The sequence below is a fragment of the Lutra lutra genome, chromosome 5 (assembly GCF_902655055.1).
Source record: "Lutra lutra chromosome 5, mLutLut1.2, whole genome shotgun sequence".
NCBI classification, from domain to species: Eukaryota; Metazoa; Chordata; class Mammalia; order Carnivora; family Mustelidae; genus Lutra; species Lutra lutra.
Genome location: NC_062282.1, coordinates 59,236,360 through 59,254,081, shown reverse-complemented (window position 1 = coordinate 59,254,081; position 17,722 = coordinate 59,236,360). Strand labels below are relative to the sequence as shown.

The 17,722-nt window shown below is 52.0% G+C and overlaps 1 protein-coding gene across 1 annotated transcript in view; it reads left to right on the top strand.

Moving 5' to 3' along the window:
- Positions 1 to 17,722, top strand: part of SLIT3 (slit guidance ligand 3) — a 595,819-nt gene that overhangs the window by 548,521 nt on the left and 29,576 nt on the right. Inside the window, exons 24-27 of the mRNA XM_047731238.1 lie at positions 4,097 to 4,168; positions 6,091 to 6,254; positions 8,677 to 8,801; positions 14,859 to 14,956. Of these exons, the coding sequence (XP_047587194.1) occupies positions 4,097 to 4,168; positions 6,091 to 6,254; positions 8,677 to 8,801; positions 14,859 to 14,956 (459 nt within the window). The remainder of the gene's footprint in view (positions 1 to 4,096; positions 4,169 to 6,090; positions 6,255 to 8,676; positions 8,802 to 14,858; positions 14,957 to 17,722) is intronic.

The window sequence follows — 17,722 nt, the reverse complement described above, 5'->3', positions numbered from 1 at the left end:
GAAAGGCTTAGTGACTTAATCCACATTCACTTATTTATCCTTTCCTAAATGCCACTATGAGTTGAATACTGTGCTAGACATCAGAGAGGAAAATAATGAAACACAATTCCCATCCCCAGAGAGCTCATGGTCTAGAAGAGGAAACAGACAAGTAGATAACCTCCTGCCACACGTGGTGGTACCTGGGAGGGAGCCACAGGACTACACGGGAGAGGCATGTGACCCAGTCCTGGCCATCCACTGAGAAGGCTTTCTGAGAGGGATATCATAATCACGGCTGACAGTTATCAAACCTTCTGTGTGTACTATACAGCCTGGACTACATACTTTAGTTAATCATAGCCTCTTCTCATATCCACCCTCTGAAGAATGTACCACTATTATCACCATCCCCCAGACCAGGAAACAGGCTCAGCAAGGTTGAGTCACTTTGCCAAAGTGGAGTGGAGAATATAATAGGCCGGGAGAATATAATTTTCCTAGACAGAGTCCTTGAAGGAAGGGTATGTGCATCGGGACCCCCAAGGAGCGACAGTTGGGAGGGGAGTGCGGCTTCTGGGGGCGGGAGCAGGAAGCAGTGCTGCAGGACTAGCCCACAAGGCCGGAGCAGAAGCTGGGTGGGAACCAGGCTCCCAGCAACCAGCCCAGTCCTCTTGCCACCACATTCTCTCCTTCCCAGCCAGAGGTTATCTCTTTTCCTTGCTGCCCATTTCAGACTTTCCTTGACGACTGGAGGGACAAGGCCTAGAGAGTCCTCTGATGAGAGTTAGAGTGTGGTGGAAAGAAACACAGGCCAGAAGGTGATGGGTGCAGGGTCACTCTGCCAAAACCCAAGGTGTCTCTTCTCCAATCTGGGAATCTGACTCACTACTGCCTTTGCAGGGTATAGACTGCATAGCTTCAGGCTTCCACTGTGTGGGGGGAATGTTTTGAGAGGGCTAGCCCCAAAACATGTCCCGGAGCCTCGAGGGGACGAAATCATGACGAAGCTAGCCATAATCGCAGCTCACATGAGCGAGTACATGTCCCGGGCAGGCTCTGCACTGAGCTCTGTGCCATCTGAACGTTTTGCATTGTATCTTTCATCTCTGCAACTGGTTTAGGAAACAGTATGTTAGATCCCTTCCTGACTGAAGGAGGAGAAAATCATTTCAAACCACCTTAAGCAGGAAGAGAATTTCTCAATGCAGGTAACTGAAATAGTCAGTAGTAGACATTACCTTCTGGGACTGGGTTTGGGAGCTCCCGTTGTACTATCGGAAATGTGCCTCTTTCTGCTTCTCCAAGTGAAACTGTCTCTGGCTTAACAGTTCCAGAGAAAGCCCCAGAAATGTCTCCCACTAGTCCACTTAGGTCACATACTCAGCCTCCAACCCCTCTCAGAGACTCTGGGCTGACGCTGACTTGGGCCATAGTGCACGGGTGGACTGGGCACAGATGGACTGAGAGGTGGGGAAAGGTGACTCCCCCATGGAAAAGGAACTGTTACTGAAAAGAGATTGATGCCAATCCACCCACACCCCTGAAAAGATATCTACTGTAAGTGGATCCTAAGAATTCCTCCATCTGAGAGATCAAAAAACTGAAACAGAAAGATGAAGTCCCTTGAATCAGATAATCACATAGCCAGCGGTGTTCAGAATAGGGACACACACTCAGGCATTCTGATCTAGAACGTAACCCCCCAAGTCACGGGAGAGTGACCTAGCCTGCTCAGAAGAGAATCTGCCCACCTACCCCCATGCGCATACAGGATAGGATGATGGTCATCCCTGCCATCTGTCACACGAACCCTGAGCACCTGCCTCACGTACACATACCGTGAGCACCTGGGGGTCTGGAGACCTGAGGTTCAGGCAACTCAGAACTGTCATGAGAAGGTTCTGCTTTCATGTTACTCCAAGCGATGCCCTCATCTGCACCTCAAAATGCCCAAGTTTGGGCCTTAACACCTCCTAAGAGTCAGCAGGGAAGGAATCCTGGGCTCCTGAAGATGAGCTGTCCCACTTCCCGGACAGCCCTGAGGATGGTGGCGGGACAGGCAAGAGTCTTTCTTTGGGGGCCAAACCGGGAGTGGGAACCTGCAGCGTAGACAGATTTCTTTAGTGCTGTCCCAGTAAATTACAGCCCCGTTACTCTGCAGTTTATGGAGATCTCAGTGGCTCAGCTCGTAATAAATGGGAGCGTGACTTGCAGGAGTCACAGCGCCAAAGCTGCCTTTGGGTCATTTGGCGTTTTTAAATTAGGGCTTCGTGCCTCTCCAGGAGCCCAGGCCTCATTCAGAAATGATTAACAACGGGGCTGGGTGCATTTGCTGAACAGCAAGCAGCCATGAAGTCATCCAAGCTAATAGCAGGCAGGAGCCGGTATGATTCATAAATAACCACATGCATTCCAGACTAGATGATACTGGTGAGTGTTAGGAAGTGCTTCTGGCCCCTTCTTATCCGGGGAATGAGAAGCTACCTCCAGCTCTCTTTGGAGGACTGGGTACCTTCTTCCAGCTGTCCTGGGGATAGGAAAGGGGAAGGGGCTTGAGGTGATGAGGGTGATGACCTAGGGCAACTAAATGTGGTTCAGGGGACCGAGAGCATGAGCGTCACTTGGGAGTTGGTTAGAAATGCAGCCTCCTGCCCCTGCCCCCATCCAAATACATGGGATCAGAGCCCCTGAGGATGGGTCTCGGAAATCTTTTGGCTCTGGCACTCAGTCTGTCGGAGAGGTTCTGTTCTGTGTTAAGTGTAATTAAGCTCCTGTCTATATTCCAGCTCAAAGCCCAGGGCAGGCTATCAGCTAAAAGGAAAACAAAAGGGCAGATTCATTAGTTAGGATCCTTTTACACTTCCGCAGTCACTTCTCACCGCCCCATTGTTGGTGGGCTCCTTCCCAGCACAGACGGCCGTGTGCGGTAGTCACCACCGGAGCCTCTGAGTGTCTGTGAATTTCACCTACCGTGCATTCCACAGGCCAGACCCAAGGGAGTCATCCGGGTGGGGACTTTCTATGGGTGTTTGATGATCAGTCCTTCAAAGGAAGGTGTAAGCCATGAGTTACGGATTTACTAGGGCCACCTGAGTGCTGACGCAGTGTGCATTTCGTTTTTCTTGTGGACCTATCCTGCAGCCATTTACTAAAAGTGCCGTCTATGCCGTCATTCTGCAAGTGAGAATGGCTCCCAGCTCTTGCCACACAAGGTGGAGAGGGGTGTGATGAATACCAAGCACGTCGCCTGGCCTCTTGGACATGCTGTCAGAAAATGCACTTGGAGGCATGCGAGCACCAGATATGTTCGCGTCATGGCAGACGCCAAACCTGGATGAGTGTCCAGCTCCATGGACTCTCCCGGGGACCACCGCCCCCTCTGTCACCTGAGCTGGGATTCATAATGTTTCTCAGTCTGCCCCAAATCTCTGTAGGTGAATGTGAAGGGAACTAATTTATTGATCTGTACCAGCCTTTTTTCAAGACCCTTTCACATATCTGAATAATGGTTGGTCATTTAGCACATAGAAAATGCTAGACTTTGTATGGATTAATGCACCCACAACCACCTTCTCTGACAAATCTGTTTACTTTCATTCCTGCTGTACAATAGGCAACTGAGGCACAGAGAGGTAAATAACTTTGGCCAGAGTCACACAGCTGGTAAGTGGCAGAGTCAGGAGTTGAAGGCAAGCAGCCTAGCTCTAGAGCTTAGTCTCGACCATGGTTCTTCCCAGAATCTCTCCATTGCCTCCATTACATAGACATCTCTCTCCATGTTTCAGGTGCCAAAACGGAGGCTCAGAAGAGTAAAGCTAATGCACCCAGGATCCCACAACTAAAAGGGACTGGTTTCTCCTTCCACCCTGGGCCTGTCAGATTCAAAATTCCATCCTCATCTCCCTCAAACCCTCTACCCACCCCCCCACCATATGCACGGCTGAGCTGGACATGGAAATGGGCACACACCCGCCACAGAGGAGGCACCTCCTTCTAGGAACAGTGGGGCTCTGAGTACAGTCAAGGGGTGTCGGGGCCAGTCTGGGACCCCAAGGGCATGCTGAGCTCAGAACCATAACTGGGGTTTAACCTCCACCCTGTGCTTCCTCTTCAGGACTCTCCACGGCAATGACATTTCCAGCGTTCCCGAAGGCTCCTTCCGCGACCTGACGTCTCTTTCCCATCTGTAAGTAGCCTTAGTTCTCCTGGGTGTGGATCCGCTGAAGGCAGAGTATCATGATCGTGCCAGGGATCATGCCGTCCCTGTACCCATTTCAGTGTATGTTCTTTAAGGTACGCACAGAGCGCGTTCCAAAAAAACGTGCCCACGTGGTGCACCTCGTGTGTTCTCTGCCTCAGACACCTTCAGGGGCGTCATCAATTATGTAAACAATGTAAATGTTTAATAAGAAGAACTAACATAAAACTCTTATTATGTGATAAACACTTTAGATGAATTATCTCATTTACTTGTTACAGCAGTAAAGCATTCTGTCCCCTTATTACACGCGGCGAAACTTAAAAATTGAGAAGAGCTCAAGACTTTGTCCAAGGGCTGCACAGCGAGTAAGCAGCAGAGCCCTGGTTCAAATTCTGGTTCACCTTGACTCTAGAGCACAAACTCACTACGACTTGGCATGAGGTGTTCCCTCCCCATTTTATGCAGTGGAAACCGAGGTCTGCACATATTAGCTGTTACATACCTCTGCCAGTGACCATTTTTGAGTCTGTATACCAACTCCATGCATATTTAATTATTTTCATAGTGCATGCATATACTGTGATACTGATACATTATGTATGTACCTTATAAAACATTCAAGAAGTAGAAATGGTGAAGGATATGATTTTTGAAAGAAGCAAAAGTTCTTGTATTTTCTGTCTAGACACCCCCATGCAGAGGTCTGCACCAGCCTGTGCCATCCCCCCTCCTGTGCATTTTTAAGCTGACTGGTGTAGTTAGCTTCTACCCCCTTGGGTCCTGTGACTGGCCTAAGAATTAGATGAACATAAGACAGAGCAATAGGAGAAAAGCATGCACGTGTATTTGGTATTTTTATGTGTACGTGGGGGTCTTTAAAAGGAAAATGAAGACCCAAAGCCGCCATTGGGCCCAAAAGCTTATATACATTTTTATATAAGGAATGATTGTAGGGATGGGACAAGACAAAGGGCCTTGGGCTGGGGCCGTCTGTTAAGGGTCAGTGGCCAGGAAATCTATCGATGGACTGATGGAAGATCAGGGTTATTTGAACAGGCTTGTTCGTAGGGGTCCATTTCGGCATTGACTCCCAGGCTCTAGTGGTAAGAATCTTTTTTTGGTGCAGGGAAGGCGACTTTCTCACAGGAAACTTTATGACTTGCTCTTAGGTAGAAAGAGGGAGGTCGGGATGCCTGGGTGGCTCAGTTGGTTAGGCCACTGCCTTCGGCTCAGGTCCTGATCCCAGGGTCCTGGGATCGAGTTCCGCATCAGGCTCCTTGCTCAGCAGGGAGCCTGCTTCTCTCTCTGTCTCTGCCTGCCACTCTGCCTGCTTCTGTTCTCTCTCTCTCTCTGACAAATAATAAATAAAATCTTAAAAAAAAAAAAAATGAAAGAAAGAAAGAGGGAGGTCAGAGAGCCCCTCTGGCACCTGCCGTTTTTCAAGTACCTTTAGCTCAAAATCATCAATATACTGACACAGAATGTGTAGGTGTGGCGGGCTCTGAGCCCTTTCTGTCATATGAAGCTTCTCCCTAGGTTGCTGTGTACCAGCACCTTCTCTGCAGAGTAGACCCTTTCAGCAGGGCAAGTGAGCCGGAGAGTCAGCCGGCCAAAGTTCGAAGCATCCTGGAAGGGCTAGGATTGGGGTTAACTTGAGGATTGAATCTTAGCAGGGCAGGTGCGAGCAAAACTTCAGATGTGGGAGGGCCTTAGGTGGGGTGGAAACATCTGGAGGGATTGGAAGGACTATCTGGAGTCTGGTGGAAACTAGCCCAGTGGAAACTACTTCTCCATTAGGTCTCCAGTCAGACACCCCTAATCCTGCCAGAATCTGAAGATTCTGTTTTTCCGTGGAGCCTCTGGGCCAAGCTGAGCAGGGGGCCCTGACTTCTTGCTCTGCCTTCTAGGGCACTGGGAACCAATCCACTCCATTGTGACTGCAGTCTGCGCTGGCTCTCAGAGTGGGTGAAGGCGGGGTACAAGGAACCCGGCATCGCCCGCTGCAGTAGCCCCGAGCCCATGGCCGACAGACTCCTGCTCACCACCCCCACCCACCGGTTCCAGTGCAAAGGTACCTGCTGACTCTCCCCTGCCCCCCCGCCAGGGGTCTGCTCTGTCTCCAACAGCCAGTCAGAGCTGGGCATCTCAACAGATGGGACTTCTGCAACCACTGCCCCATCTCTTCCATGGGCCACCTCGAGAGACTCAGACGCTTTGTCATCTCTCCTCCAGGTCCCACTGCTGGCATCCCTATGTGTTCCTCACTGACTTCTTTCTCTATGTAGTTTTGCACAGAGAAAAATCTTTAACCTGCATTTCTTTACCCAACATTCTTAAAGCATAAGCATTTTCCCATTTTTACTATGGCAAGCTTTTGGTACATGAGATTTTAATCGACTATATCATTATGATAACAAACCGCTACTGAGTTCTTATGTGCTGGGCATGATGTTAAGCCCTTTTTTTTGTGTTATTTCATTTAATTCTCAATTTCCAAGTATTTATTTAATTCCCCGACACTCTCGGTAGACTTCAGTATTACCCTTATTTTTAAAAATGAGAAAGCTCGGGCTTACCTAGGTTAAAGGACTTCTGAAGACTTGTCTTAGGAGGCTTCCAGGTCTTTCTGATCCCAGAGTTCACAGTCTTGCCCACCAGACTAATATTCTGCCATAACTCCTTTAACCAAGTCCTGCTTCAGAACCCATAGTACTCACTGATATTTCCAATTATTTTCTTACCACTGATGCATAAAGGTATTTCTCTATTTAAAATTATACACTTAGGGGTGCCTGGGTGGCTCAGTGGGTTCAGTGTCCAACTCTTGATTTCAGCAATGGGTCGTGAGATCAAGCCCCGCATTGGGCTCCACACTCAGCACAGAGTCTGCTGGGGATTCTTTCCTTCTCCCTCTGCCCCTCCCCCTACCCTCTCTCTCTTTGCCCCCTCCCTCTAAGAAAATAAAATACAATTATATCCTTAGTAAGATTCAGAGAACAGAAGCTACCGAGCCAGAGTATGTGATCATCTTTAAGGTCTTCACACATATTGCCGATTGGTTTCCAAAAAGGTCGTAAACCACTTTATGCCCCCAATAGCACCATTTGAGTGCATTTTCCACCAGACTCGTGCATTATTTTATCTCATTTCATCTCATTTCTAATTAGAGAGGCTTAAAAAAAATCATATCTCCTCTTTTGTCTGTCTTTATTGGGGAAACAGTTTTTTTTCAAAAATTTACTTTCCGCTTGTATTATATATTTTCTGTTAATGTCCTTTGCTCATCTCTTAGAGCCTTGAGTTTGATTTACATACATGCTTTGATTACTCTATAAACTTCATGTGTCTCACATTTTTGCTTAAAGCAGGAAAACATTCCATTGGTTTTAAGCTAATTTTTCATTTTCCTCCTCCTGCTTCCAAAACATCTGACTTGATTGATGTTAAAGAGGCCCGGCTCACTCTAAAACAGTGCTTCTCATTCATAGCTGCACATTTTGGAATCACTTGAGGACCTTTCTACTGGTGCCTGGGCCCCAAACTCCAGGTTTTAAATTCAGTCGGGGCGGGGCACAGCCTGGGCGCACTGGGGATATTTAAAAGCGCCTTGGCTGTACGTACCGTAAGGTGGCCTGTTCATCCCAGTTTGGCTGGGACCTTCCTGGTGTTTTCACTGAAAGTTCTGCATCCTGGGAATCCCCTCAGTCCCCAGCAAACCAGGCCAGAGAGCGTCCCTTTCCTAATGTGAAGCCTGGCTTTGAGTCAGCTGGCAGAGCCTCCGTCGGGCCGTTCTTTCTGTTCCCTTACCCACAAATGGTCAGACTTGCCTGGGCGGGTCAGTCTCAACCCAGTCTCCGAAGCTCTGTGCAGGGACTATGAGGGCCACCCCCCACGCTTACAGCTGAAGAGAACAGGACATGGTCGGAACTGTCATAGAGGCAATGTGTGCCTGAGCATAGTCTGCCAGCCACCACTGACCTCATCGCTGTGTCTCTTGCCGTCACTTCTTCCCTCCTCCCGCCAGTTCAAGGGTTCCACAAGAAGGACTTCCTTTGGCCCAGGCACCATGCGCTCCTTAGCCTAGCCTGAACTACTCCATGGGGAGGGATGCTTGGGGGCAGAGGAATGGGAGGTCCAAATGGAGGCTGGACCCAGAGCTCCCAGAACATTAAAAGATACACAAGGGGCTTCTAATTATGGTGCATTGATTGTAGATTAGCTCCAAAATCGGATCAGGCTAATTATAGTAATTGATTTGACTGCAGAAGTGCTTCTGAATGATGCACCACTATGATTTTTTTCCCTCACTGGACAGTGACTGCATTAATGGGACTCTAGCTAGGCTGGATGGTGCTGGCTGGGGAGGGCCAGCTGCCCTCTGTGTGTAGAGATGGAGAGGAGCCGGCAGCTGGCTGAGGATGGGGTCAGAGAGGAGAGGAGGGGAGGGAGGGGTGACCATGACCTGCCACCAACATTCTGGTTTTGCTGTCCAGGGCCAGTGGACATCAACATTGCAGCCAAGTGCAATGCCTGCCTCTCCAGCCCGTGCAGGAACAACGGGACGTGCAGCCAGGATCCCGTGGAGCTGTACCGCTGCACCTGCCCCTATGGTTACAAGGTAAGACAGGAAGCCTTGCCCCCACCCTCCACGGCCCCAGGAGGGGCCCTGTGCCCTGCTGACCCTCCCTTCTCCAAGGGCAGCCGGGACAACTCCATTTTGCTGGTCACTCTGGAGTGGTCTTTGCCAGTACCACTCCTCGTCCACTGCCGCCCAGTCTCTATGCTGCAAAACATAGAGAACCCCTACAGTCTTGACAGTGACACTCCGAGATAAGGAGGAAATGTAATATTTGTATGCTCTTTGCTAAACATGGGGAAGTTAAGTCTCAGAGAGTTCAGATGTTTCCAAGCAGAGGCATCTGTGGAACTCACCATCCTGGCTTCCCTTCAAGGGGATTTCCAGATCCTCCCCTCCACCTCCCCAGCTCCACCCTCTGATGGCCAGGGCTGGAAGCGCCACTCCAGCTGAAGTTCAAGAAGGACAGAGGGACAGTAGATTGAAAGGCCTGGGGGCTGCCAAGCCAACACACTGTTCACAGGCTCGCGTGAGCCCATAAGGGGATGGAGATGCCCGTTCTCCTGGGTGTCCTCCCTAGAAATCCAGGCTACCTCCAGAACAACTTTTCCTCTTTCTTCTCATCCAGCACCATCTAGAACATGTTATCCTGCCTCCCTACTAACATCTATAGAGTATGGACTACGTGGCAGGTGATCTGCTTGGCATTTTATTCACCTTTACTTTTTAAACACACCCTATGGGGAAGACTGATTACTTCCCATCCACAGATGTGGAAACTGCGTCTCGGACTGTTGAAAGGGCTTGACTCAGTGTCCCAAAGCTCATAAACAGTAGGGTTGGGATAGGACCTAGCGCTGTGTGATTCCAAAGTCCCCACCCTTTCCCCTGGATGGCCGAGCCCCTCACTGTGCCTCACTGGGGTCAGCAAAGCCGTGGCTAAATCCTCTTCCCCAGGACCTCCCCCGCTTCCCACCTCCCCAGGGTGCCCATCCAAATGGAGTGGGCAAGCCAGGAGTTGCAGGACCACTCCAGAGCCCATCTAACGCCCATGGCTAGTGTGGCAGAGTGGGAGGGAGCCGGCATCACTGGGCCTGCTGTCCCCAGGGGCATCTGCATGTGTAGTGACCAGCTTGAGGGGCAGACTTACTCTGGGGAACAGGGCTCCCCGGTGGCTCTTTCACGCCAGCTGTGTCTCCAGCCGACAGTGTCAGAGTGCCACCTATGGGCCTGGCACAGGAGAGCCAGAGGATTCCCTTTGCAGCCTGCCAGCCAGTCTTGCCCCAGCCAACCACGCCAGACCCAGGCATCCTACGTGTGCACGTGCACAGACATTGCAGGGGAAGTAGAGAAATTAAGATGACATCCTCAGGCCTGGGTCCTCAAGCTCCCTTGTATGAATTTAATGCAGAAAACAGGCTGTGGAATTACACAGAGGGCGAGTGTGGCCTCTAGCTGTGCTGTGCGGTGGTGGCCAGGGGTCTCCTCTCCACCTTCCATCGACAAACCAGGGCCCATCTCACAGGTGTGCGGTGCAAATCACAGGCACAGTAACGTGTGCAGCGCACCTAGGAGAGTCGTTCAGTAAGCACGCAGTAAGCCGGCCTGCTGCTGCCTTTGGCTTCACCTTCACCCAGGACTCTCGGTCCATGACCCTGAATGGTCAGAGGCCATCAGTTGCCCTCCTAGAAAGGGGACATGTACATTTATGACATCCCCAGTTCCAGAGTATGTAGTTCTCTTTTATGCATTGACTGTGTGCTGGGTGCTCAGCTGGACGTTTGCATTTATTCCCTCCCCTAAATTTTATAATCGCCTTTGAGGCGGGCAATGTCATCCCTCTCCGAAAGATAAGGGAAACCACTTCACAGTCTGAGTCTCGCTCCCTTCTCTGTCCAATCAGCCTGCATCTGAAAGTCCGGGAGCTGGGTTTGCAGCCCCCCGCTGCTTCCTGCCCCACTTCCTGCTATGCTTGTGAAACTGGCCTGGCCTTCGGTGTCAGAGCAGAGTGCAAGCACAGGGCTCTGGCGGGACAGTGTCGCTTGTTTGGACTTTGCTCGCAAGGTTCTGAATGTCTTGTGGAAGAATTTGAGCAGAGATTGGGGCCTTTAGGAAGCCGCTGGGCTCGCACAGGTCTGGGGTACGTGGAGGATGCTGGTGGTGGGATGGTGCGTGGCGGTGATGATGGTGATGACTAGGACAGCAGGGAAATGAGCAGGCAGCATTTACTGTGCCTGCTGCATACCGACAGCACACTGAACAAGGTGCAAGCATTATCTTGCCTACCCCTCCTCGAAGCCCTAGGAGGCCAGGTCTGTTTTCCAGTTTAGGAAACTGATAGTGGATGAGACCGTTGGGATTCAGAGCTTAGAACCACCTGATTCCAGAACCCATGCTCTTGACCACCACATTCATGGCCTATTGGCAAGCACCATGAGTCTGTGGCCATGTGGGAGCTGTCAGAATCTCCAGACCAGGGCAGAGTAGGGTGTGCTGGTGGAAGGAACACCAAGCGGGACCCCCAGAGCTTGTCTCTACCTGACTGTGTGACCTGGAACAGCTCCTACTACCCACCCCCCCACTTCAGGCTCCTCAACCTCAACATGCAACAGGTAGAACCAAAGAGGTCCCTTAACCATGGGTTCCATCTGACCCCCTGCCCTGTGTTTGTTCCCCTGCGTTCCCTTCTTCTGGGGTCAGAGTCCACCCAAGCAGAGTGACTGAGTAGTCCTGGGTAAGTTGCAGAGTTGGCAACAATCAGCAGACACCCACGAAACCACGCTCAGCGTTCTGACGTATATCTCATTATTTCCCCAAATCTCAGTTTTTCCACTGACTGTCTGAGTGACCGTGGGAAGCTGCAATATTACCCCCAAAAGCATGACCCCCCCCACTGCGTAATGTTTAGTAACAGCTACTGTTCATCTATAATGCCAGGCCTCTGTGAAGCAACGTAAGCACATCACCTGATCTCATACTCTCTCTTATCCTCTGAAAGACGTTTTGTTGTCCTCTTCTGGTAGTTGTAGAAACTGGGGTTCAAAAGGATCAAATAACATCTGCAGCTCCCACACCTAGGAAGTACATGAGCTAAACCCAGAGGACACATCTCCCTTGCAGGAGAGTCTACACCCCACAAGGAACCAGTTCCCTCTGAGCCTCATGTGCCCCCCCCTGCCCCGCCCTGTCCCTGCACATACGTAGCGTCTACTTACCAGCAGAGCCCCCGCGAGGATGGAACGGGTCATGCATGCACTTTGGCAGCCTCAGAGCCAAGACTCAGCAGCTGCTTCAGAGAGAGAACGATTTTACAGCTCTGCTAACACTGGGGGAAAGACAGTGTATGTTTGGGCTCATTCTGTTTTCAGCCATTTAGTTTCATGTGGCTCTGTTCAGTGTCCCAGCACAGTGCTCCTCACACTGTAATGTGCACGGGAGCCTCTTGGAGACCTTATTAAATGCAGGTTCTGACCCATAAGAGCTGAGATCAGGTCCAAGTTTATGCATTTTTAACAAGATCTCAGGGAATGCCAGTGCTAGTAGCCCAAGGACCATACTTTGACTAGGCAAGGTCCTGGAGCGGCCCACCTGGTCCCATCTCAGGAAGAGGTTTCCAGTGGGGACAATGACTCCCAAACTCCTTTAAAAGAAGCCAGAAGTCCCAGCCATGGTGTCTGTCCTCTCTCTCTCTGTCATACATACACACATACACACACACACACACATACACACAGCGGTAGGAGACCATGGAGCACCATAAATCTAGTAGATTTGAGCAAAGTGAGGCTGAAGAGAGTTGAATTGAGCTAATTAGCCAGGCATTGACAATGGTGATTATTTCTCAAGGACACGTAAGTGACAGAAATCCTCACCTCCAGGCCCAATTAGCACATCGTCAAGAGCTAGGATCTGCCTCCTGGATTTCTGAGCTCAGCGTAAGGGACCGCAGGAGACCCCACCAACTCCACATCTCCCCATCCCACCCCCAAGGGAGGATCCCACCTGGAGTCCCCGATCCTTGAGAGTTCCCCAGAGCCAAGAGGCTGGCCCGGGTAGGGGCGAGGAAGGCCCCGCCTTGACCTGATCAGGGTTCTCCTGTCCTGCTCTTCACGGCTCATCCGTCTTATACACACTCACACTCCTGAACAATTCAGTCCCAACCAAAGGCCTGAAAAAGTCTTTGGATCCCCCTCCCCACTACCCAGCCCTGCCTCAGACCCCTGACGTCATCCCCATCTCAAGAGCTCTTCCTTCCAGCGCTACCGTCACATGCCAGGTGCTCGTTATATACATGCGTGATTTCTCGTCACCATAGGTGAGGTCGTTATTATCCCCACTTTATAGATAATGCAGACAAGGCTCAGAGAGAGCTGGTAATCCCCTTAAGGCGCATAGCAGTCGGACGGGAGCGTCCACCCAGGCGTGCTGAGTCTGGAGCTGTGCTGTGAGAGGGCCAGCAGAGAGGTCCCCGGCACTGGCTGCGGACTGGCTGGCTGGCTTCAGCCGCCGCCTGCTCCCCTTGCTGCCGTGCTGCCTTGGACATATTAGCTCACTTTCCAAGCCTGCCTTCCTGATCTGGAAATGGCCGTAGTAACAACCATACCAATCTCAGAGGGTTGTTGTGAACATTATATGTGATTGTGAATATAAAACCCTTAGTGCGAGGCCTGGAATGGAAAATGTGCTCAATAAATTGAGAATAAGTATTGCAGTTTCCATCGCACACAATGAGTCTCTGAAAGGGATCCCGTGTTGCTCTGGTTTAGAGTAAGACCAGATCCCACCCCAAACTGCATTCTCCTTCTCCCCCTTGAGAAACCCCTGACTGGCCCTTTGCAGTGAGAGCCGTGAGGGCCAGACCCACGCGGCTGTGCCTCCCGGTTGCTGGAGACTGTGCCTGTGGCTTCAGGGTGTGAGCCGGGAAGAGGGTCGCAGGCCCAGTTGGCAGTGACCTCCAAGCCAGGGAGCCCTACCCGACTCTGCCCCAGGCCCTGGCAGCAGCCGCGGTGGGAAGAGGATTTTCTCAGGCAGATGGTGAGCAGGTGGTGTGGCAGTGGGAGGGCTCCCGTGATCACCCCCGCCTGGCACGCTGCCCACACCAAGCCCACAGCCCAGAAACGAATGCAGCAAATGCCTCCCCAGACCCCATGGGTCCTCCAGGGGACTGCTTGTCAAGACTTAGCCGCAGCGCTGGGGCATCAGTCCCACCAGAGAAGCTGGAGCCCGGGCCAAGAAGTGGGCGGCTCCCTCGGCGGAGGCTTAACGGCCACAGTGTCCGCCTTGGGTTCCCTCCTCAGTGCCTTTGCCCTCACTGTCCTTCTGCCCAGCGTGCTCCTCCCTGCCTACTGCACGGTTGGCTCCTTCTCGCTCAAGTGTCCCCCTTCAGAGGGGCCCGCTCCGGAGGAATGCCACCCCACCCACAGCTGTCCGTCTCAGCGTCCTCAGTCCGGCTGATTCTGATTCTGAAAGAATCAGAACTTTCAGTACCAACGCCCAGGCCTGCTTCCAGACCCATCAAAGATGAGCAACTGAGGGCGTTGTCACTTTACAGGGGCGAGGCCTGCTGGCCACACCTCAGCACTCCTCTGCCCTACCTACGTTGGGGCCCCATGGAAGCCTCCACAGGGCTAGGAATACGGTCACTGGCTAGCATGTACCGAGCGCCTACTGTGTGCCAGATGTTTTACATTCTTGAGGTATTTCCTCACGGGAAAGGCCGCATTTCACTCTCACACACCTCTGTGAGGCAAGCTGGGAGAGGCTAGAAGGCTTACACAAGGTCACGGTCAGCCCACCAGAGAGATGAAGCTGGACCGTGAACCCAGGTTTTCCTGTATTCTTGCCCTGCAGTTCGGGATAGAGAACAGGATGTGAATTCTGGGAACTAGTGAAGCTGAGGCCCAAACTCCTGAGTTCGCTCACTCACTCCCAGGGCCCCCTTTGGCTTTCTCTGGGCCACACAGCAGACTGGTCCCAGGGCCTCCTTGTGGCCATCTGCCCGGCCCCATCCCAGAGGATGCCGGGAGCTCCAAGGGGCGTCCTGGTTCAGGTGGTCATTGAAAGCCTCCCTAACCCGTTGCTGTTCCCTCCTCTCCTCAGGGCAAAGACTGCACCGTGCCCATCAACACCTGCATCCAGAACCCCTGTTGGCACGGGGGCACCTGCCACCTGAGCGACAGCCACAAGGACGGGTTCAGGTAACTGCGCCCCTGTGGGCCTCTCCTCCCTCCCTCAGAGGGCTTTCTGGGCAGAGTCCTGGGGCAGGCCGAAGAGGCATAGCTGCTCCCCGAGGGCCTACTATGTGCCCACACTGTGCCAGGCCCATCGTGCGGATGAGCTCAAGACCCTTCTCACCCTATGAGGGAGCTCCTGTGATCCCTACGATACAGATGAGAAGGTCAGGGCTCCCACAGGAGTCATCCTCTGCAGTGACATGGTTAGCAAGCGCTGGTGGAGAGAGTTCAGGGAGTCTGTCTCCAGAGCCAGGAGGGCACCAGGGGAGGCTGCAGCTGCTGGCAGAAGTCAGAGAAGGATGACACGACAGCTCAGAGCCCCACCAGCATGGGAATTCCAGCAGTCTTCTGGGTGCTACAAACAGTAATTACAGGTGACCTTGACTACATGTTCATTACGTTCTGGGCACGAGCTAGTCTGTAGTATCTCATTTAAATCCTCATAGTGACCCTACCCACTGGAGGCTGGGGCTGGCCCCATTGGACAGATGAGGAAACTGAGGCACAGAGATGGATTTGCTCAGTCACCTATCCTGACACTCATTCCTGGGTCTTCCCACCCAAACTTGTTCCTCCTTAAGAGCTCAGGAAGAAAAGAGAATAGAAGCCACTTACGTTTTTCCCATCCCTGTTCTAAAAGCGGGCTTTCAAGGCCTCTGCCAATCCCCAGGCCCCCTTCCTACTTCCCACCCTTCTCGATTGCTTTCAGACGCCCAGTTTTCCTGGCCCCTGGCCCTGGCAAAGCAACCAGTAGGAAGTGGTTCCTTTAGCACCCCTAGCGAGTGGGTGGGAGGCAGGAGAGGAACGGGTGCTGAGCCAAGCTGTGTGTGGATATGTCAGAGCTCAGATTGCAAACAAGTATCAGAGGCACTCTGGCTAGGGGCTGCCATGTGGTCTGCAACAGGTTCTGGGCTCCCAGTTCTCCTACCCAAGGAACCCAGCCTGCCCCTGTGTCTACCTGCCAAGCCAGCCCCATCAAACTCTGGCTCTTAAAAAGTGAAATTCAAGGCAAGGTTTGTTTTCCTGCCTGAAGTCAGCCAAACCACCCACTCTAACCTTATCGCTGGGAGTGGGTATGGGGGGGAGAAACCACACAGGAACTTCACAGAGGTGGCCATGCGGCCCCAGCCAGGAAACACCTCCAGGGTAAGAGCCTGGTTCTGCCCACCCAGCCAAGGGATGGAGGTCTGCAAGAGAGAGGAGTGCCCCTGCAGGCGACCATGTCTCTCCTCTCTGGTTCAAATTGCGGTATGCCTCCCACCCCCCAAAACACACCCTGCTCTCCTCTTTGTGGGTGCCTCCCTCTCTGGAGCTGCAGGTGAGCAGAAGGATCTTGTTTCCACCTCAGTTGCTGAGGGGATACAGAGAAACTGGAAATACTTTTCGAATTTCATTTTCAAGAAAAAGGGCCCAGACCTCCAGGATTAGGGAAATGGAGTGGAGGATTAAGGCAGTAAGGACCACATACTGGGGACAGCACAGTTTATGGGGGGCTCCCAAGAGCAGCCCGTTCCCTCACTAGGTTAACCCCTGGTAGGTTGGCAAAGTGAGGGACACTCATCGGGGAAGCTGTGCTCCCTTTTTCCTTCCTGTGTCCCTCTGCTAAGGCTGCTGTAATGAAGTACCACACGGGTATCTTGGAACAACTGAAATGTATTCTCTCATGTTTCCAGAAGCAAGAAGTTCAAACTCAGGGTGTCAGCAGGGCCATGCTCATCCTGAACCCTGTAGGGGAAAGGCAAGGATCCTTCCTCACCCCGTCCTAGCTTCTGCTGGTGGCAGGCAATTTCGGGCCTTCCTTGGCTAGCAGCTGCCCCACTGCAGTCTCTGTCGTCATTATCACGTGGCATTCAGCCTGGGTCTCTGTCTCTACCTGGCCGTGTTCTTACAAGGACGGCAGTCATATGGGACCAGGATATGGTCCCTCCCCTGGGGATAACTGCATCTAAGTTACATCTGCCTCCTCATCAGATGCTTCTCCAGTCTTAGTGCATTATCTGCTCACAAAAAGAGCAAAGGCCAGCAGAGCTGGCCGGGCAGGAGACCAAGACAGGAGATAGGACCTGTCCTACATCCCCAAGCTAACTGGGTGCTGTTGGAGTCTCCTTGACAACCGCCTGCCAAGGTTTCCAGTGAGGGCAGAGGAGACTTCAGTCTCCTTCCCACCGTCTGTCCACTGCATGAGCAAGCCGTTCCCTGACCAGCCATCCGTATCCCAGTTTCATGCAATCCCGAGGCTCTAGGGACAGCCCTATTTCAGGAAAATAGGCAATACTGTGGTTTCAGACCTTCGAAAACCTACCCTCTGTCTGGCTCTGAGGAAATCGCTTTTCATGAACACCAGAGTCCCTCACAGAAAACAGGAATCCATCATTTTGCTTTACCTCAAGAGCTCAGACCGAAGAACCACCCCCCGCCCACCTTCTGTAGAAGATGTGACACAGCTTTCAGGTTGTAGAGGAAAGGAAGTTAAGTAGGATTCTAGAAATCCACTTCCTATTAGTTTAGGTTAATGCCTAAATCCCAAATCAGAGCAGTCTCTAAAACAGAGAAAGGCCTGGAATCCTGAGTCTGAAGCTGGAACATATGTCCGTGAATGGGATGTAAATCCCTGATGGGGGGCTGGGCCACAGAGGGAGGAAGTCCCTGCAGCTAATTTAATCAGATACTCGTCTCCCACCTGTGCCCCTTCTCATTCGCTCAGGGTTCTCCGTCCCGGCTTAGTTTGCC